Source organism: Macrobrachium nipponense, chromosome 18 (assembly GCF_015104395.2).
Source record: "Macrobrachium nipponense isolate FS-2020 chromosome 18, ASM1510439v2, whole genome shotgun sequence".
Lineage (NCBI taxonomy): Eukaryota > Metazoa > Arthropoda > Malacostraca > Decapoda > Palaemonidae > Macrobrachium > Macrobrachium nipponense.
This window is the reverse complement of record NC_087211.1, coordinates 18,967,393-18,990,104: the sequence shown is the minus strand read 5'-3', so window position 1 is coordinate 18,990,104 and position 22,712 is coordinate 18,967,393. Positions and strand designations below refer to the sequence as shown.

General features: G+C 34.3%; 1 protein-coding gene across 6 annotated transcripts in view; it reads left to right on the top strand.

Annotated features, from left to right (window-relative positions):
* The window catches only part of LOC135196905 (stress-activated protein kinase JNK-like), a 395,869-nt gene extending 375,088 nt beyond the window's left edge, over window positions 1–20,781 (top strand). For 5 of the 6 annotated variants that reach the window (XM_064223718.1, XM_064223717.1, XM_064223719.1 and 2 more), the window contains 7 exons: window positions 3,474–3,603; window positions 5,615–5,812; window positions 6,144–6,278; window positions 10,683–10,812; window positions 11,302–11,517; window positions 15,016–15,140; window positions 16,381–20,781. In XM_064223718.1, coding sequence (XP_064079788.1) covers window positions 3,474–3,603; window positions 5,615–5,812; window positions 6,144–6,278; window positions 10,683–10,812; window positions 11,302–11,517; window positions 15,016–15,140; window positions 16,381–16,614 — 1,168 coding nt within the window. In that variant the 3' untranslated portion in view covers window positions 16,615–20,781. The remainder of the gene's footprint in view (window positions 1–3,473; window positions 3,604–5,614; window positions 5,813–6,143; window positions 6,279–10,682; window positions 10,813–11,301; window positions 11,518–15,015; window positions 15,141–16,380) is intronic. The other variant, XM_064223721.1, reaches the window with a different exon arrangement.
* The last annotated feature ends 1,931 nt before the right edge of the window (window positions 20,782–22,712 follow it).

The window sequence follows — 22,712 nt, the reverse complement described above, 5'->3', positions numbered from 1 at the left end:
TGATCCTCTGGTTATCATTAAATAAAAATTTTATTTAGGGGACTTCACAGAAGCTTAAAGCAAGAGAGAATACAGAACTTAAAGGAAGGCATACAGATCAAAATGGCTCTTTGGCGGTGTAATATTGACATGAATAACATTTACATAAAAGTACTAGAAATACTGTAGTTTATTTTGAAATAAGACAAATAAACTCAGTGGTTGGTAGTCCTCATTTTATTAGTTCCATTTACTAAACAAATTAAAATAACATATAATAAAAAAAAAAAAACCATTCATGTACTGTGGTGTTTTTTCAAATAACTTACAGTTCTAGACAGTAATTTTAGGGCCTCTTTTGGGTTTGTTAAGCTGAAGGGAGTGATGAGTGATTTGGAGTAGAGTGGAAAAGTTCGTTCTTATATTACATCTGGAGCAGAACATAAACCCACAAGGAAACAGCAGTAAGAACACTTCTTAGAGGTCTGCTGACAAAATTTATGCATTTATATTTCATTTTTAATGGTATCACTGTACTCTATTCATAGTATCAAAAATAGTTACTATGTATTAAAGAGCCAGTTCTAAAATAGCTAGTGCACCATAAGAGCTTGTGCGACAATAAAGCTGGTTATATTTTGATTACATAAGAGATAATTTCATTAGTATATCTTATAGCAGATCAGTTATCACAGCTGGCAACTTTAACATAGTTAAAAATATTTACCTGAAGTTTTTAAAATAATTGCTACAGCAAACAAAAAGGAAACTTTTTACTATTTGATGATGCCAATGATTTCCTTGAAATACTACTATAACTGATTCACTTAAGGTAGATTCTCGGATGAGCCTTATTCTCACGAGACGTTTGTTTGGTGGCCGCTGATTGGCTGGTACCAGGAGGTAGGCAGCTCCCAGCCAATCAACGGCCGCCAAACTAACGTCTCGTAGGCATAGGGATCATCCAAGAATCTACCTTAAGTGAACCAGTTATAGTATTATTCAAAAGTAAAACCACGCTAGACTAATGTGCAACTGCTGCACACTGGAGTAGGACGGTACCTTCAAAATGGTTCCACAATCATTTTATCAACTATATATGACCCACACTATTGAAAGTGAATATTCATTTACATTTGTTTAGTACATCTTGCTGACAAATAAAACAAAGGAAACTTATAAAACAAACCTTTAGAATTTTGAAAGAGAATTGCCCAGATTTAAAGCCAAGCACAGTTTCTACAGATTTTGAGAAATCGGCAATGGATGCTTTCAAATTAGTTTTTCAAAAGGTAGAGATATAAGGATTTTTCTTTCACCTTTCACAAGCAGTTTGGAGGAAAATTCAAATTATTGGTCTAACAAATAGTTATGTAACTGATACTAACTCTCGCCTTTATTCAAAATTGCTTGCTGCATTAGCATTCCTACTCCAAAAATAAAATAAACCAAGCATTTGAAGAACTGCTGTAAACACTGGAGGAACTTCCAATTGGGCAGATAATGGAAGAACTATACTCTTAGGCCAGGAGTAAAAGAGCCACTCTGTGGCGCCACAGAGTTGTGTTGGTGTGTGGCAGAGATGTGGCTTTCCATAGGTTTCCATTGCAAGCTGTGGTGGGGATCAGCAACAGTGGTGTGTGGCACGGATGTGGCTTCCCTTAGGTTTCCATTGTTTATAAGCTATGTCAAGCACACGTGTCTGTGACAAGCTGTCGCTAATGCCCAGCACAGCTTATAAACAATGGAAACCTATGGGAAGCAACTGTCACCGCAACATACCAGTGCCACTCTGTGGTGCCGCAGAATGGCACATGTACCCCTGGCCTATTGTAAAAATACATAGTTTTTGTTTTGTTAATAAAACATCAAGCTTTTAAAATTTTTGCTTCCACTAATGCTAGCAAATTTAGTACTATAGTAGATTCACTTCTCCCGGGCATCTCGTGCCTAGCGCCGTTCCTTACAACGCTTCTGATTGGCTGCTGATAAGCCAATCACAAGGCTGGAAACTCCCAGTCTCTTGCGAGAGTTCACATAGGAAGTATCTATGTTCCAACATCTTTTCAAACGTTATAACTTTCATTACATCTCTGTTTTACCTGCAGAAAAGGAATGTTTCCCAATTTCATCACTGAATATCGTCAAACCAATGATTTAAGGATTATACTGATATAAGAATTATGTACTTCAGTAAACTCAATACTAAATTATTTATAGTGAAATAAACATAAAATTCTTAATATGAAATATATTCTTTCATTCCTTACATAAGATCGGAGTGCATTCATCATTTATCATCCTGTGTTTCATAGTTTCTTAGCTTAAATGTCATGGAAGACAATGCTACCAAAAAAATTATAGGCAGGGCTATCAATATGAAATTAATTAACAAGCAAAAAATTAAGAATATTAATCTCTCTCTCTCTCTCTTATCTTCGCATAGTCAGGTATTGCTTACGTGATCACTCGATGACGTCCTCATCATGCCCTCAATAGAAGAAGTCTTATGGGGGAAAAAGAATATCAAGACTTCATTATCATCACTATCATTATCACCACCACCCTTTCATATTCTATAGTGGAAATCTCTATATGAAAAAATCGTTACTTAGATATTGATATCTTATTGGAGGGAATTCATTTATCCCTCAGATTTTTCTTTCACTAGAATCAGTCCTCCTATATCCCTCTCACTATTCCTTTTTATTATATATTATGATTCTCTTCATAATTCTTATATCATTATAATCCTTAAATTACTGGCTTGAAGACGTTTAGTGATGAAATTGGGAAACGCTCCTTTTCTGCAGGTAAAACTGAGGTGCAATTAAAGTTATAACTTTTGAAAGAGGAGAAGTGGGACCTACAACCTGCCTACGTGAACTCTTGAGAGAGACAGTTTCCAGCCTTGTGACTGGCTTATCAACAGCCAATCAGGAGCGTTGTAAGGAGCGTTGCTGGGCATGAGATGCACGGATGAAGTGAATCTACTAAAGCACTTACGTCTTATGTTGCACTAACTATTATAGTACTAGCTTTTATGTAGCACTATCAATTGAAAAATGAGAAGATGATTGTAGAAAGATGAAAACAACTTGATGTTAATAATCTTACTGTGAAAGAATGAAATCTTCACACGAATAATGAGTGCAGTATTAACAGCATAAATAAAGTACATTTTAGAGATTAAAAACAAAACTGTTAATCGAAACAAAATTGATGGGGGAAAGAAGAAAGAAAAAAAAGCAGGTATTGTAGTATATACACATGCACAAAAATAATACATAAAGTGTTAAAATCTGACACTTATGGTGCAATAACTATTTTAGAACTAGCTATTTTGGGCTTCACCCTCTTAGTATACTTAATTTTATTGAGCCCACTTTTCCTGTTTATGTTGTTTTACCTGTTACCTCATGATTATCTTTGTGTGTAAATTTCTTTGTAAGTTTTGTCTTGTAACAAGATTATTCCTTATTATGGTATTGCAGTGCGGCCTATGATACTGTGACTCAACAGAATGTAGCCATCAAGAAGCTGTCAAGGCCATTTCAAAATGTAACTCATGCCAAGAGAGCCTACCGGGAGTTCAAACTAATGAAGTTGGTCAATCACAAGAATGTAAGTATCACTGCAGAGCGTGCCATGATTTTTGTAATTTTGTTATGTACCAGTAGCATTTACTTTGTAAAATTTTAATAACTTTCATCATACGAGTTGTGAATGGCACATAGGAACAAGACTGTGACTCTTAGGTACTTTAAATAAAATGTATCCTTAAAAATTGCAAATGCAATAAAGGAACAGTTCAGTATACTATAATTACTTTATGTAAAAATATGTACGTATTCACTTTTTTTTTTTTTTTTTTTTTTTTTTTTTTTTTTTTTTTTTTTTTTTTTTTTTTTTTTTTTTTTTTTTTTTTTTTTTGCAAATGGTTTCATTTAAAATACTACTGCTGAAGATAAGATAAAGGTGTGCAGGGATTAAAATTTGACAATTATAGAAGATTGCTTTTAAACAGAATAATTATTTTCCTCCTTGAAATTTATAATTTTTGTGTTCTATATATATGCATTTAAGAATTGTTATTAAGGACAATTTTCATGTCCTACAAAATATATATATTGTCATATGTCTTTTAACATACATAAGAATTATTGGTATTTAACAAAACTTCAACATGAGTTTAATATTTTAACCAATCACTAAACTTTTTTTCAAAGCATGAAAAACAATTGGATGAATCAACAAATATGATAAATTTTCCTTTCCGAACATAAAATTCTTTATAAATTAATTCTTTAATAATATAATTTTTAATAGAATATTAGGTATAATACAGTAATGTTCTTTTCATTTTATTTATGAAGTTACTGGCAGTAATATATATATGAAAAAATTAGGATCAGTTCAGCATCCTCATAGTGGGACACTGGTATAATGGGGTATGACATTGTTTCATCTTGGAACTGCATGTTGGCCTACTGAGAGTTGTTATGTTGCCACTATTGTCAAGAAGAAAAGTTATTTCATTCCCGGTGTTGAGAATCTGAAGTTTTATAGTATGTTCTAGGATTTTATATTTATCAGGTAACTGTAAATTATCTTCCGGGATAATTCTGGTCAAATGAAAAACATCTTGGTGTAACTATTATCAAGGGTGCTGTGTTTAAGAATTTTCAAAATATAAAAAGCAATTAAGGAAGAATTGAAAGTTAGAAAACTCTGCCTCCTAGTAACCTTTTAAGCCTTTTAGTTATAGGAATATCTAGCAATAGATGAAATAGCTAGAAATAGATATTGTGGAAGCTTTTGTGTGTGTGTATATGTGTGCGTGTGATGCGCAAGCAAGAAATAATTTATTTGTTTTTTAAAGGACCAAATGGGCACCTCGTCAGGAATTGGCATGCACAGCAGTAGTATGTCATAGACCTCATAAACCTCTGAGGTTTTATACTAACATTTCTGATTTGCAATATGATGGCAAAGGCCATGTTATTCAGAAATATGCATTACATTGTGGTGCCAAAACAAACCCTGTGAGGCAGAGTCGTGAACAGTTTGTTCCAAATGTGATGTAATATGATCTGTAGAATGCTTTGGTCCATACTGTAAAAAATCATAAAAATTTGCAACTGCCAATGAAGCAATTTTCAATCATGTTAAATTTTAAATACTGTAGTGCATATTATTAAAATACCCAAAGCTTAGCCTATTGCATAAAGAACAAAATTTTTCCTATTATTTTCATCATTTCCTAAAACACACTTGTCATATTTACAAGATGCTTAGACTTGCTTAATGCAGAAGTATCAAAACCAAAATGTTTCATCATTTTCTATATTGCTCTAAAACCAAAGTTACTTTAATTCATCTGTAGTAAGCATTTCAGAATATTATATTTCTGAAATATTCTTCATTGTCCCAGTGTCTTCATAAGGAGGGAAGCTTATATCTAAGCACAATAAAAAAAATATGCATCTGATCCAGGCTCTTTTGTAGCTTCACCTCATGCAGAATTTAACATCATCTAATAAACGGGAAAAACTTTGGATTTAATAAATTAACTGAGATTGTAAAGACTCCTTTTGCTAATAAACAATACTTCTCATTGCATTATGTTTTTCAGATTATTGGGCTTTTAAATGCATTTACACCACAGAAGTCTCTGGAGGAGTTCCAAGATGTATACCTAGTCATGGAATTGATGGATGCAAATTTATGTCAAGTTATTCAGATGGACTTGGATCATGAGCGTATGTCTTATTTACTGTATCAAATGTTATGTGGCATCAAACATCTTCATTCTGCTGGTATTATACATAGGGTAAGTGTTATTATGACCTTGTAGTCTCTCTACCCTTATATTGAATTTATAATAAAAATTTTAATGAGTAGTGCATAGCTAAGCTTGTGTGTGAAGTGCTCTCACTCTAGATTAAACTCATAAATTTTAAGTTATGTATATTGCCTTCCTTCCCATTAGAAATTAGCAGTTTTTATACCAGGGCCATTGGGTGCTCTATGCACTCCCTAATGTTTAAGTCATACTCTGTTAACATATAACATCTCATTGATCTGTGATTGTGATGTATCCTTTGTGCTTTGTCTCTCCATTTTAGACTTTCATGTCATGTAATTTATATTATCTATTGCAGGACCTCAAGCCTAGCAATATTGTGGTTAAATCAGATTGTACCCTCAAGATTTTAGATTTTGGTCTTGCACGAACTGCAGGAACTACTTTTATGATGACACCCTATGTTGTAACCAGATATTACAGAGCTCCTGAGGTAAGTCTTATACTGTAATTAGGTGATGAATTGTTTCCTACTTAAATTATATCAGGCATTTTGTATTTTTCTTTGAATTTGTGATTTTCAGTGCATAAACTAATTATAATTTAATTATCTGGAAAAACTGAGCTTTTGAGTTCACTTGTGTCTATATTAAGTCTGTTATATTTTGACAAAGGTTGCAGACAGGAAATTTACATGTAAACACAATACGTACTACAGTATTTTCTTTTAATCTCCCTTGTATTATATCCAGTATCCATTATTTTTAATCAAGTATATTAGCCCTCAAACGCCGAAGCGGTATTTTAAAAATCGTCTCCCGTATGCTGGCGGCGTTCGCGAGTGAGCGCCGAAGCAGAATTTTTTTTCCAAAAATCACAGCACGCTTAGTTTTCAAGATTAAGAGTTCATTTTTGGGTCATTTTTTTTCATTACCTGAAGTTTGGTATGCAACCATCAGAAATTAAAAAAAATATCATTATCATATGTAAATATTGGGATATATGACAGCGCGGAAAAAAATTTCATATGTAATTGTATACAAATCGCGCTGTGAGCAAAACGGTTAAAGCTAACGAGTTAATTTTTTTCGTTGTATTGTACTAAATTGCGATCATTTTGGTATATAACACATTGTAAAACGATCAAGGCAACACAGAGAAAATATCACAAAATGATGTATAAATTCGTAACGCGCAGACGTAAAAAAAAGCAGTTTTCAAAAATTCACCATAAATCGAAATATTGTGCTAGAGACTTCCCGTTTGTTGCAAAATGAAGGTAATTGATTGAATATTACTAGACTGTAAGTGTTGTAGCTTACAATTGCAGTTTTCGACCATTTCGGTCAAGTTAAATTTGACCGAAGGACGAATTTTTTCTATTTATCGTTATTTATATGAAAATATTTCAAAACTGATAAAAGCTACAACCATGGGATGTTTTTTTATTGTATTCTACATGAAATTGCACACATTTTCATATATAAAACTTTATTTAATGGCTAATTTAAAATGGTGCAAACATTACAACAATTGGATGAAAAAATTTATGATTTTTTCGGAAGAGTTACCACGCGGACGTAAGGAAAAAGTTTATTTCATAAATGCACCATAAATCGAAATATTGGGCTAGAGACTTCCAATTTATTGCAAAATAAAGGTAAATGATTAAATATTACTAGAATGTTTTAGCTTACAATTGCGTTTTTTTTACAATTTTGGTAGTGTCAAAGTTGACCGAAGGTTGAAATTTTGGCACTTATCGTTATTTATATGAAAATATTTCAAAACGGATAAAAGCTACAAGAATGGGTTGTTTATTGTTGTATTCTACATGAAATTGCGCACATTTTCATATATAAAACTTTATGTACCGGCTAATATAAAATGGTGCAAAAATTATGTCAAAGTGACGAAATAATTTCTGAGATGTGTCGCTGATGCTTTTTAGTGCGAGAAGAAAGAAATTTGCGCTTGCGCGCCTGGGTAACGATTGTAAACAAAACAACGCCTTGATCCGTGAGCTCCCAGCATCTCCAAAAGTTTTCGCCTAGTAGGCCTATAACTATTTTTCCGCAAATTTTTTTAAAAACTTTTTTTCTTCAACGTTTAATGAGTCCAGTCGGCGTTAAAGGGTTAGCCAATTTTCTGAGATCATAGGATTTATTTGTATATGAGTCTTGTTTTGTATATGAGACATGAAAATTAGGGCAAAGAAAAGTTAAGGAATTAGGACAGCCAGGTGAGAAGAGACCATAAAAAGTAGATGAAATATAGGAGACAAAAAACCCTACATCCTTATCATTAATAAACAGTTTAACCAGGTCACTGAGTTAAACTAAATTCTCATAAGGCTACCCATCATAATGAATATATGTATTAATCTAATTTAATATTTTACAGTTCATCATGAATTTCATAATTGCACAAACCGTAAATTTTGATGAATCTGACAATTTATTTTATGGATTTATTTCTGATACTTGTTATACATTGTTGGCTGAAAGCTGGACTGTAAGTGTCATTCTTCATTCTCTGCATGCAAGGTTTGAGTCATGTGGGTTTTTCATTGGTTCAGATGAATGTGTGACCAGTTGGAACATGGGATGATATTATTCCTGGTACTCCAGTGTGGTGTTTTTTTTGGAATGAAGAGTATAACAGTCCAAATGTTGATTAAATGTTTTCATTTGTCAGATTCACTATTCCACAATGCCTGCCATTCACTAAAGATGATGGGTTTTATAGATGGTGGTAACAAATCAGACAGGAACAACCATATTTGATCCAGTCATAGTAATTGCTGATTCAGGATAATCGGCACTTTCTCTAATTTTGACATTTATACCACCTCATATAATTTGTAGAATGAAAATTGTTGGAAAGGATTTCTTTTAGAGTTGTAATTTTGAAGGGTTTCCAAAGCACTTCTGGAGTCAGTGAAAATTGGTAATTATTATGTTGGCATATCTTAACTGATTGTAACTGGTGCCCTTAATGGGGCATGGAGAGGTGCCAAAAAATCCCTCAGTACACTACTTCACAAGACACAGTGAATGCTGTACCCCATCTTGCTGGAAGTTTGTATGAAGGTTAACTTGTTATGCTCTAGGATAAAGCAGTGTATGGGAACAGTTTATTTAAAAAGCAAATTACTGTAAACATGACATAAAATGTAGAATTTTATATTTTTACTGTACATATAGAGATTCATATTGTACTTGATGGTAGTTAGAATACAGTACAATAGTAAACATTTTCACTTTAGAAGGTAAATTGACATATAGTTTGAGAAAGAATTGAATAATAGTCATAGAGAGAGGATTTAATTGTTGGTGACAAAAAATAGCTATCTTGTCTGCTATAGTAGAGGCCCTGGAATTCAATGTAATAGCCTAATCTTAGGATGACTGAAAAGAAACAACAGAAATCCTATTATTCCAGTGCTTATCACAAATGTGTAATGTGTTCTAAATATAGTGATAAATTTTTCTAAAGTTTCTGTGCCGAGACCTTTTCTTACTCTCTTATTTCAAATTAATTTTCATGGGAACATTCTGTTAAGATTCACAAAACACTACAAATTATTTGTGCAAGTATGAAGAGTTAGTTTATAAATAATGACCCAATCTTGATTTGGTCAGGATTAACTATACCTGACAATTTTGAATTAATGTTATACAGTAAAAGTATTATTTTGAATAAATATTACTAACTGGTAAAGTTGCAATAATTTACTTCTTTATGCCATTAGGAGCAGTTGGCTTTCAGAATAAAATTAATAATGCTTGGCTGACCCATATGGACAATCTGTAATCACCTGTTTTCCACCAGGTGGTGTTGGAATATTTATGTATGTTTTGTACAGCAAGCATTGGGTTTTATGGAAGTGAATGTTGGGTAAATCAAATGTAATAAGTCTGATTTTTCTTCCTATTGTGAAGAGGGTAAGGATTGTTTTGATGAGAAAATAATGATAATTTTGTTTCTACCTATTCCTTCTTCCAGTGTTTCTCCCCCTCCTCCTAATATATCTGATTCCTCTCTCACAAATATGTGGTACAGAAAATGGTTAAAATGTCTTGTATGTTATTTGGAATGGTAGGAGTTTCAACAAAATTCATAATTGCATACAGTATATGAAATAACATGGCTCAATTAAAATTACAAAATGAAAGGCTATCTTTAAAAGTTAGGGAATATTTAGAAACGTCATAATCTGCAGTGATGGAGCGATATATTATTTGGCACAGGTTTATATAGTGTAAACTAGCTTTAGTATAGCATTCAAGTTGTGGCAGGGTTAAATTTAAGAAATTATGCCAGAATCATCATTTATCCACTAGTAAGCTTGCTTAATTGAGATTTAAATGTTGATATTAAATAATAACCTTTTGGGCCAGGCTTTTGAGAGTTAAAAATGTTCAAATTTTTGCTTTCTTCATTTTACTTTTTATAGTCACATAGGTTTCTTCTCGCCTTTTTGTTCAACATAATCTTACCATTCTCCAATTTTTTAATTTTTATCTCATTTGAGAAGAAATCTTCAGGGAAGATGAATCACAATAGTAATGTGATTCAGTGGGAAAAGAAATCCACAGTAGTATGCCTCTTTGATTTTGTTATTTAAAATATATATAGCAGAAAGCTTTCAATGACCTGCACAGTCCTCTTTGTCAGTCGAAAGCTTTCTGCTGTATATATTTTAAATAACATAATTAAACAGGCATACTACTGTGGATTTCTTTTCCCTATTTATTGACTCATGCGATTATGAGTTTTCTTTGGATGTGATTGTGTCATTAAATTTATTTTTAAATAACAGTCCAAAGAAACTATGTAGTAGTAAAGTTATAGTTGACTCTCTTTTTGTAAAAGGAATTAACTTGTTTTCCAGGTAATTTTAGGCATGGGTTACACAGAAAACGTGGACATATGGTCAGTTGGCTGCATTATGGGGGAAATGATCAGAGGTGGTGTATTATTTCCTGGTACTGATCACATTGACCAGTGGAATAAAATTATAGGTATGTATACAATAAATTTTATTTGATAAGGAGACAGTAAAAAAATAAGTTTGCATGAGAAAATGTAAAATAGCCTAGCATTAGCCATTACGTACTAACTACGTACTGTACAAACTCTTGTCCCATATTGAAATTTACATTAGACTGGCAATAGCTTACAGAACATAGATACCTCTTTTTTCCTGAAGTGCCAGTGCTATTTATTTTGTAATTAAATGTTCTACCTAGTCTCCCTTTCAAATATGAAGTCAGCAGCTATAATTTAGGCAGTGCTTTCTAGTTTATGGAATGGAGATAAATGTTTTTATCTTAATATATTTTGAAGTTCAAATTAACAAAGAATGAAACTTAAAAATGCAAAATTAAAATAAAGTGAAAGCAATTTGTTATGAAAAATAATTATTTATTGAACTTATTAAATTTTTTCTGGAAATAAAATTAACCTCAATTTTAATCACATTTTATCATATTTAAATCCTTGTCTTTCAGAACAACTGGGTACTCCATCACAGGAATTTATGTCAAGGTTACAACCAACTGTTCGTAATTATGTAGAAAACCGTCCCCGTTACCCAGGATATTCTTTTGATCGCTTATTCCCCGATGTTCTTTTCCCTGCGGAATCAACGGATCATAATAGACTCAAAGGTGAGGAGGACCCTGATAGGTACTGGCCCAGACAACACAGCTACTATTGGATTAAAGGTGAGGTTACATAGTCTAGTTTTGGGAAAGCAACAAGCATGGAGTGCAGTGCAGCTTCCTTGGGGGACCTGCGGGTGACACCTGTGTCATTTCGTTGTTGAGATGAGTATAAAAACCCATTTTCAAATTAATTTTACCAAGTTCGTAAAAAACCTGTGACTAGTTTTGTAACAGAGCAACAGTTATTAAATAGGATTTCATAAATACAGTATACGTACTATGAATAAACATGGCCCTACAGGTAATGTAAACTTACAATAATTCAATTTTTTTTGCACGCACTGTTTAGTAGTACTGTACTGTATTTGGTTTTGTAGAATTATGAAAGAGAAACACTTCAATAGAAATATTTGCTAAATTTATGTAAAGTATGTTGGGGTAATTGTATATTTTTATGGAAAAATATAATAATATTATATATACACATACATACACAGTGGTACCTCGGTTTTCTTACATAATCCAATCCAGAACCTCCTACGATATTCGAAACGTATGAAAACTGAAGCAATAATTCCCATAAGGAATAATGTAAATACTATTAGTGCATCCCAGACCCCAAAATATTAACAAAAAATACATTTTACAGCAAATAAACACAGATTTACATACAGAAAACAATGAGAAATAAATATAAATGAATAATGAACGTTTAACATCGCTTTTACTTTTATGGAAGACTTGTTAGCATATTTGGCACTAGGACCAGCTTGAGTCACTGGAACCCCGCTGAATAACAAAACTGTCCAGAGACATTTGTTTCTGACGTCTCTTCTGTATCTGCCTAATATTATTCAAAGCATTGCCATTAAACATGTTAGAGAGACAGATTACAACGTCTTTGTTAGTGTGGTATGTCTCAACAATATTTTTTATATCACTCCACTTAGCAAACATTTCTTTAATCACTGAAGTAGGCACAGTATCCTCTCTCTCTTCTTTTTCCTCCTGGGATTCCTAACCTGCTATCCGTTGCTGTTCCTGCTGAAGGTCTTGCAGTTCCTTAATGGTTAGCTTTTCCCCATGGGCATCCCTAACTTTCACATCCAAGCCCATGGACTACCCCAGAGACAATTGACTCTCAACAGGTGTAGGGTCATTGGGGCCAGCCTCAAACCCTTTGAAATCCAAGGTAACACTCCGGCCACAATTTTCTCCAAGCAGAGTTCATTGTCCTGGGAGTCACTCCCTGCCAAAGCCTTGGCTATAAGGTTTATACAGTTGAAGATGTTGAAGTGATCCTTCCAGAATTCTCTTAGGGTCATTTCAGTGTCCGAGGTCACTTCAAAGCACGTTTGGAACAGTGCCTTTGTGTAAAGTTTCATGAAGTTGGAGATGATTTGCTAATCCAGGGGGTGGATGAGAGGAGTGGTATTAGGGGGCAAGAACTTCACAGTGATGCATTTAAATTCACCCAACAACTGGTCTCACAAGCCAGGAGGATGTGCAGGAGCATTGTCCATTACCAGGAGCTCTTGAGGGGCAATTGATTTTCTTGCAGGTATATTTTCACTTTGGCCAAACGTTTCATTGACCCACTCAACAAAAATTTGTCGCGTGATCCATGTCTTTATTTTGGCCTTTCACATCACAGGCAATTTATTCTCTATGACATTGTTTTTCTTAAACACTCGGGGAGTTTCAGAGTGATACACAAGCAATGACTTCACTTTGAAATCCCCATGGGCATTCCCACAGACCAAGAGTGTTAGCCTATCCTTCATAGGTTTGTGCCCTGGCAATGAACTTTCCTCCTGCGTGATGTAGGTCCGTTTTAGCATTTTTTTTTCCAAAACAGGCCTGTCTCATCACAATTGAAGGCCCATTGTGGGAGGAATCCTTCAGCCTCAAGATACTCTGAATTCACCAACGAATTCTTTGGCGGCATGTTAATCTGAGCTCGCAGCCTGCCCATGCCATCCCTATGCTTACTGAATTTTTCAAACCAACCTCTGCTGGCCTTGAAATCACCAAGAGCATCACTAGTTGTTGGCATTTTCTTACTTAAATCAGCATGCAACATCCCAGCTTTCTTACAAATGATCGCTTCGGACACATTATCTCCCACTAACTGTTTTTCATTGATCCACACCAACAAAAGCTCTCAGCATCTTCCACTAGTTGCAATCTTGTGTTTCAACAATGATGTGACCCCTTTCACAACATCAGCTGCCTTGATTTCATGTTTCATTGCTAGCGAGATCAACTACATGTGCACCACTTTCATACTTCTCTGCAAGTTCTCTCTTGAATTCTATCGTATTTCTTTGGCCCCATGATGGCTACTTTGCAATGAGTTCTTATGGCAAAATTAGCACAAAACACAACAAACATGTGCAGTGATGCAGACTATGAGTGCAGAGATGCTTGTTCAGTGAGAAACAAAGCCAGAATGGGTTACGTACGCGCTGGGTGCCAGATGATGTCATCATCATTAGCCGTTGCTAGTCCACTGGAGGACAAAAGCCTCAGACTTTTTCTTCCATTCTCTTCTTACCTTCCTTTAGTAAAGTTGTCAGATTATGTTCTGATAGTTATTTTGTTTTGATGGTGTATCTTTTTACATATTGTTTGAAAGAATTCTGTAATTGTTTGTTAAGGAGTTTGTTAAGGAGGCATCAAGAGGTAGATAAATGTGGCTGAGGAAATATGAAAAGGAGAAAGAAGTAAGAATATACTAACACTTTTATTAAAGAACACTAAATACTAATCATATATGATTCACAAACATTTAAAGCAGATAAGGATATAGGGTAAATGCATTTAGACTGACTTTTTACCAGGTACTGTAATGGGTTGAAGCTTTTCTGAGTAATCAACCTTTCTTGCCACATGCAGATATCATTGCTGGTTAGCTTTTTACTCAAAGAAATGATGGATAGAATTATAAATATTGTTGAATACTATAATTTCTTTTCACATAAGTGAACTATTAGATATGAGTGTAAATTATTGGTTAATTTTAATATTGTATCTCCACATGTATAGTGTTCACACTTCAATGCAAAAATAGAGAGAATTACATATGATGGAGAAATAGAGAGAATTACATATGATGGAGGACATAAAATTGAACTTGGGTTTTGTATTCATAAAGCAACGTTTTGTATGATGTTACACATTCCCTTAAAATGCGGGTTGTGTTGTAGACAGCCTCTAACTGATTAATAGTATCATCCAGTCTAACAAGGTAAGTAAAAGGAGTTTATACTAATTATAGTTTTACTTACCGAAGTACCGAAATTTTTGGTGTATTTATTATGACAGTTTTAGTAATTTTTGAGAGATATTTAATCACCACTAGCATTTTTTGTAATTGGCATGCTTTTTCATTTGTTAACAATATATATTTAGCCTTATTACATTGCCAGCTTTTGTTGAATATAGCCTTTTTCAAAATACATTTTTTTTAAGAGGTTAACATGCATTGGATATTGTTAAAAGTAAATTTTGTTAAAATTTAAATTACAGACAATTTTTTTGTACCGTTTCTTTCAGCGAGTCAAGCTCGAGACCTGTTATCTAGGATGTTAGTGATTGATCCAGAGCGAAGGATAAGTGTGGATGACGCTTTAATGCATCCGTATATTAATGTTTGGTATGATGAAACTGAAGTTAATGCTGTAAGTACTATTAATTGTGCTGTACTTGGTATTTGTGAGGTTTTACTAAGAAAGATGTTTTGAAGGAGGTACCTTATAAAATAGACACTTTTTAAAATTGTTAGTTGTATTCCAATAATATGACCTTTTATTTTTTATATGTATATATTACATTAAAAGAAAATTTTAAAAAGTATTTAGAAAATAGTAAAGTATTTACATTCATAAGCAAACAAATGTGTCAATCCCAAAATCTTTACAGTGTTTACTTGAAACAGAATGCATTTTAAATTCCATCAAAACTTAGCAATAAAGATTAAAGCAACAGTCATCCCTTGCAGCATGCAGAAAAATCCCTGGATATATTTTTATGTATTTTTTAATACCAAAAATTTCTATGTTCAATTTTTGAAAATATCTTTTGTTAATTGTTAAATGTATAAGAGCATGCTCATAATGGCCTTTCAGTTCAAGCATAAAAAGGGTGGTTTCTCAATTGATAGATTAAAAAACAGAAATTATTTATTTCTTTAATGTTGTCATTATGATTGTTTGTGATTTTGGCTTCATCATTAGTACTGGAAATTTGTGTTTTATTCACTCATTACTAGATACTTTCAGACAAGCATCATCAGTTCTTTTTAATGAATTTGAGTAGAGTATTTTAATTCTTAAGGTAATGGTCAGTTTCTAATCTTGTAATGGTCTTCAAACATGTGCTATTACTCCAATTTTATTTACCTTTGTAATTGGTTACTTCTTTTTTAAAGACTGGGTACTCTAAAACTGAAATGGTTAATGTTGAGTTGGTCATCTTTTCACTTTACTCAAAATAAGTAATATTTTGTTTTGTTTCAGTTTAAACAAAAAGACAGAGTACATTTTGTTTGTTTGAAACAAAACAAGTACCTTTTTTTTCAGTATAAAACAAAACAAGTGCCTTTTGTTTGAGTTTGAAACAAAACAAAGTGCCTTGTGTTTCAGTTTTAAACAAGACAAAGTGCCTTTTGTTTCAGTATGAAACAAATTTTTTAAGTGCCTTTGTTTGTTTGAAAAAAAAAAAAAGTGCCTTTGTTTCAGTTTGAAACAAAACAAGTTTTTTTTATTTCAGTTGAAATAAAAGGTAGTTTTCTTTTTGTTTCAGTTTAAAACAAAACAAAATACCTTTTGTTTCAGTTTGAAACAAAACAGTACACCTTTATGTGTAATGTAAAGATTTATATACACTTTCTTGTAGATTTATTTATTTAAAATATTTCAGCCTGCGCCGGGGCCGTATGACCACAGTGTAGATGACCGTGAGCACACAGTAGATCAATGGAAAGAACTCATTTATAAGGAAGTAATGGACTATGAAATGGGGCACAATACGCCGGGGGGTGCTGGGGCTGGAGCACGAGGAGCAACTACTACCCATTCTCATGCTCCACCTGCTGCAGCTACCAATGCTGCTGCTGATGGGGACCAGGACCAACATCGTCCCAATCATAGATAGGCTGCCCTGAATCTTCTTAGCAGTCCCTCCGCCCCATACCTGCCCCCTCAACCACCCCAGCCTTTTCCTCTGTTGCACACCACTCACTCAAGCTACCAGCAGGACACTGGTGTCAAGCAAGAGATTGATTTAGTGGTTGAAAAGTGATCATGTACTGGTACTAAGAAGGAAATAAGGAATTTTGAGCAGTGAAAAATATGGAACAGTGTTCCTCAGAAGGTCACTTTTAAGGGTATCATTGTGCAGGTGCGTGTGCATCACCTGTTAGGGGTAACTGTCACATGCATAAAATTGTGACTGGTGATAAGACTGGGCATAGCAGGTCCATACTTCACGTTACTGTACAGTAGCTGAATTTGTGCTGTTACATAACATTTCTGATAACTATCTCTTGTGCTTCTTGGCAGAGGCACATCATTCTGTGTAGTCCACACCATCTTCTGTGTCCATTTTGTGTTGTAAGAGTGAGTGTGTGAATGCATGCATCCAGAGTTTGAAACTCACCATTCAAACCGTGATGATATAGACAAAATATGCAATTTAGGTACTGTAAGCTGTAGATATTTTCCTGCTTCATGTCTCATCAACATCTGAGAGGACTTGTCTTTAAATGTAACCACTCTGTGACTCAAAATAGTTTGCAAATTGACTATTACCCTGATCTGTGTTAATTGCTGCAGGAGCTCATCAGTCAAGACTTGCTCTGCTTAGGTCAATATTTTCCCTAAAAATTTTATGCTTTTTCACATGAACTAAAGTTAATCGACAGAAAATATGTTGCAAGAGCTTTCATTTAGAGGGAAGCTTAGCTTGTGGCTGCTAAGGGAAAATGAATCATATCAGATATTGATATAGCAGTTGATTCTCAATGAAAGAGATAGCAAAACCTCATTTACTAATATTGTGGAAAGATGTGCAAGGAGATCTGTATGTTTGGCATGTGTTAGCAAGGTTATATAGTAATAACTACAATTTTTCATGTGATAAAAAGAAACCTTTTTTTTTCATTTTAATCCTTTTTAGCATACCAGTTCTTCCAAGGGTCTCATAAGCAAGCAACCTACAAATGTACAGTTGTCAAGTTTGTATTAATGTACAGACCAAACTTGTTTTGTCAGATGAAGTGTATGGTGAAATGATTTCATTGTTTTCAGCCTTTATAATCCATTACACACCATTTCATATTTAGGCAGAATATGGCGTCCCAAACTCTGCCAATGAATTTGCAGAGTCTCATCTCTATCTCTCTCTCTCTCTCCACACATCAGTAACATTTAAAAGTAACGTTTTGAGATGGATGAGAACGACCAGTAAGGGACAAAACTCCAGGCTTGTATATTAATTTCAGTGAAGTATTTTGTAAGACTGGTTATTTATTGTTAATTGTACTCTTCACATTAATTCCTTCTAAGGAAATTAACAAAATAAACTTGAAGGATATGAGAGTTCAATCTTAAATCTGGTGGTGAATGGCCCAGAGTTGTGCCTCTTACTGGAATGGCTCAAGTCCGTCCACCACTCAGCTTGCAGAGGTGACACTCGGCTCGCAGGCATATGGATGGCTCGGCTTGCTATCATTTTTGCAATGCTGACAGTAGCAGGGGGTTCTTTCTTTTAAAAGAAAATTTTTGGTTCTATTTTGTTATAATCATTCTTGAACTCCAAAGTCCATAGCAAATCCAGGAGGATTAGTTAACGGGACCCCACCACTAACTCATTGAGAAATTAAGAGCATTACATTTAAACACCTGTATTGAACATCAGTTTGGTAGAGACTTTTCCCGAGCCCTCCTGGTAGCTTGTAAAGATCCAGTGTTTCACCATCTCACACGTCCCCCCCATCATGGAAACGCTTAATGAGTCCAACAAATCCTGTATAGCATGTCTCTTACTGAAAGTACCCTTAAACTTGTAAGAGTACTTTTTGAAAAGTTAAGATTTGTTCATGAAAATGATTGCATAAACTTGTATATTATTTTTTAATAACATCTTGCATGATCATTGTGTTGAAATTGTTCATAAATTATTTGGATTTAATTTTAATTGTAGCTTACATATACCGGTCTATATATATAAATATATATATAAAACTAGTAAATTTTATAAATGTCTAATTTACATAAGGGTAGCTGTAGTCCTACAGTGGATGACATGATAGTATTTCACTCACAAACGTTTTCTCTTTGATATTTAGGAGATGATAATATCTCATAGTTACAGTAAACCTCAAATCTTTAGAGCAATATAGTAGTTATATCTTTTTTCTTTTATTTTCAGTAATGCTGAATTATAACTACTACTCGTTCAACATTACTCCCATTGCTAGCACAACTGTGCTTCATTATTTTGATACAGAAAGTCCTCTGCATTTTTGTGCCATGTAATGATGGTGATTTAATAATGATTGTAAACATGAACTACACATTTGAATCAAAATTACACCCTTTATTTTTTTTTACTTCCAAAACAGTAGTTGTCTTGGAAACTGTGAAACACAACAAATGTATTTTTAAATGATAAAGACCTATTTAAATTTTTTCATTAGGATATTATAATTAGCTGTGGAGTTTCAATTCTTGACAACGGATCATTTGATGGACTAAATAGGGATCTTCAGAAGAGACAAAGGAAGGGGTGGCCCACGTGACCACTGGTGCTCACCAGGTAATATTACTCTGTCTATTATGAACTAATTTTATATTTGTCATCTTTGGGAAATTAGGGAAATGGTAGCAAGAGTGGTATTATCTATAGTGTGTTGTGTTTTGGAAGAAGTGAATATTTTGTCTTTCAGTTATACATGAAAGTAATGTAATTGTTGTTGTAGGCAATGTGATGTGGTTTGAATTCAGCCCTATGCTGATTAATATTTTAACCTGACTTCTGTGCTTATAAATATAAAATAATCATTCATGACACAAGATGGGATTAAGCTGGCTTCAAACCAACTTCCTTTGTACATTCCAGGTTTTGTTTGTTGAAAGCTCATGTGCTGGCCACTGTTAGGTTTTCTGTTTTTATATGCTATGTCTGGAGGCCACCTCACCTGTAGATGCATGTGCAGCCTGCCCTGAGCTACTGGAACATATCGTTTAGTGAAACTTGAAATGTTGGCTAAGTCACTCTAGACTATAGTAGAATTCTTTTAGTATATTTAGTAACAATATGTACAAAAGAAAAAGAAAAGGAGTGCTAAGTGTAGGCACTGCCCTATAGGTGTTCCATTTACCCAGGGTTGGTTGAATGTTTGTTGGACTCTTAATTTTTTTTTTCTTCTTATTACCGGAGAACCTTTATCATTTCTGAATTTGAGGGTGCATGCAGGTGTATTGAAAATCTCTTCAAATACATTAATTATAATATAGGAAAGGTTCATGCTATGGGTGTGGAACTGGCCACTGGATGGCAGGCATAACAAATACCTGTCCAATTCTTACCTTAGTGCTCAAGACAGGATGGATAACACCCTGTGTATTTCTTGTAGGTTTTAGAAATATACAGTGTTTCCAAATCATCCCATTAGGTGTTGACAAAGGCCACCACTTGTTACCCACCTCCACCCACAGCTCTCATATTTCTTGGTGTATGTGAGTGCGTGCATGTTTTGTATGCAAGGTTGTGCTTGTGTGAATAGCTGAATGATGTTCACGAGGTTGAATGATAAAATATTGTACAGAGTAGTTAGTATCACACTACTGAGGAGGATACTAATTGGTGTTAAGTTTATGTCTGTAGGCCTGTCTTTCCCTATGGATACACCTAAATGATATTAATAAATGATAATCCTTTGGCTTAAGAGTGCTTTGTGAAAGAAGCGAGGTCTTGGAAAAGGTATAGTGACTATCATAGGTGATCATCCACCTTCTAATATCATTTATCCTACTTGATCATTATGATTACCAGTTGTCCTGTACCTCACTTACTGTTGCTTCTCTTGTTTGTTATACAAGCACTACATTCTAAGAATAATCCATCTATCAACCTGGCCTGTACTGAAGACCCTGGTAATTATTTCCCTAGTTAGGTTATTCATGGGAAAATGCAGTTCCACCTGCTACACCTGTTTAACTTCAAGACATTTGTGCTTAGTACGGACAAATCATTAACCTTTTGTATATATAAAGCAACCCCAGTAGTGCAAATAAATAAAAAATTATCAACTTATAATTTGACTTTGTTACCTACTTACCTGTTGTACTACTTATAACAAACCATTGCCTTGCATTGCTTTTGGCTTTAGTCAAAATGCAATTATATTCACTGTGCAAAAATTGAGTGATTGTCTCATCCTAAGTGAAATATAAACCACTGCAAGTATGTCAGTATTTTCCTTCCTTTCTACTTGTGACCAGGCAAGATACTTCTGTTCTTTAGCCAAGTATTATAAAGGGGAATCTTCACTATTCCCCTTCATTAGGGCTGTAATCTGTCTCTCCCGTCCAACTCGGTATGATGCGTAGTTGGAAAACAGGAGTATCTTACTTAACCAAAGGGAAGGAGAACACTGACATGGTTTATATTTACATAATTTAAATTTCCCAAAAGTCTACTAGTGTGAATTAAGACCATCACCTAAGGATACCAAATTTCTACTTGAATGGGAAAGCAATTAAAGTGCATAGTAACTGCTTGGTTTGTAAACCTATGAAAAATACAAATTTGTTTCTATAGGAATATAAACTATATTTGCTTTTATGTAGGAGACACTCCTTATGTGGGAGGATAGACTCAACTGACTGGCAAGCTGAATCTCCACCTGGAAATGCCACTCTCCAGTTGTAATAGTGCAAAGGACCTATATTAGGTCCTATAACTTTTGGAACTGGGATACAATCTGATCCAGAGTGGAGTAAAAGCCGTTGGTCCCGTTGCTGAAAACCACTGGTTCCATGCAACGTACAAACACCATACAAACAAACAATCATAGGTAATGGCTCTTTATGTCAATGTCACAAGTCAGTGTTAAGAACTGGCAAAATAAATTTGAATGAGGACATAAGTCTACCTGAGAGTTTGAGATGAGAGTGAACACCCAAAGACCTCACTGAAGAATGGTACTCCATACAAGAGGAAGAAAAAGTTGAAACATTTAGATATTATGTATAGCTTTATCACAAAACAATCAAAATTTTCATACCAAAAAACTTAGTCACTGACATTCCAAACTGTCCCAATTATACACAAATCAAGATGTAATGGCAAAAGTGATCTGGATTCACTTGACTCTCATACTTTGGTAAGCTTCATGCCCAATAGCCAACCAACTCCACTCATGAATACATGCCAGATCTCTATTAAAAAATTCTCAAAACCAAAGACCTTAAGTGTAGAGAAGGAACAACAGCTAAGAGTAGCTCAACAGCATATGGAATCAATTGGTTTTCTAGACCTTGCCACATCTCACTAATATACTGATAAATAGCAAAGGTTCAAGAACACTACCTTGAAGAATAATGAAATGACATTACTAAAGTTATTAACAACACAGACCCTTTGGATTCTTCCTATTAAATTTTCATTTAAAACATTAATAAAAGAGCCACTTTATCCCAATATTCATAGCTTGTAGATAAGTGCTTTATGATTCCCATGGTCAAAGGCTGCAATCTAAACTCTGCAAGACAGCATATACTGACAAGAGTAAGTTACAAGTACCAAGGCCTTTACAAAACTCAAAATGATGCTTAGAGAGTATCTTCTCAAAAAGCTTACATAAAACAGGGGTAGCTGAAATTGTGGCGGGATCACAAAAAACAAGTAACCTCTCCACATAAACTTAACCTGTCTGGCTACCAAACCCACCCTCAATCACACTTTCCACTTAACACTACAAAATACAGCAGGACAATTGACCCATACCTACATACAGAACAAAAAACACAAACAGGTACTCACCTCTGGCTTCTGATACTTAGGGCTAGGCTGTGCTATCCACTGGATATAGGCTATAGGCTAGCCGACACAACCACCGCCGACAACCAAGCACAAACCAACGCCCCCGAGACCCACAACCCCACAAAAACTCAATAACTCAACAAATCAATGCAGATGAACACCAACACCCCGAAAAAACACGACTTACAGAAGTACAACAACCT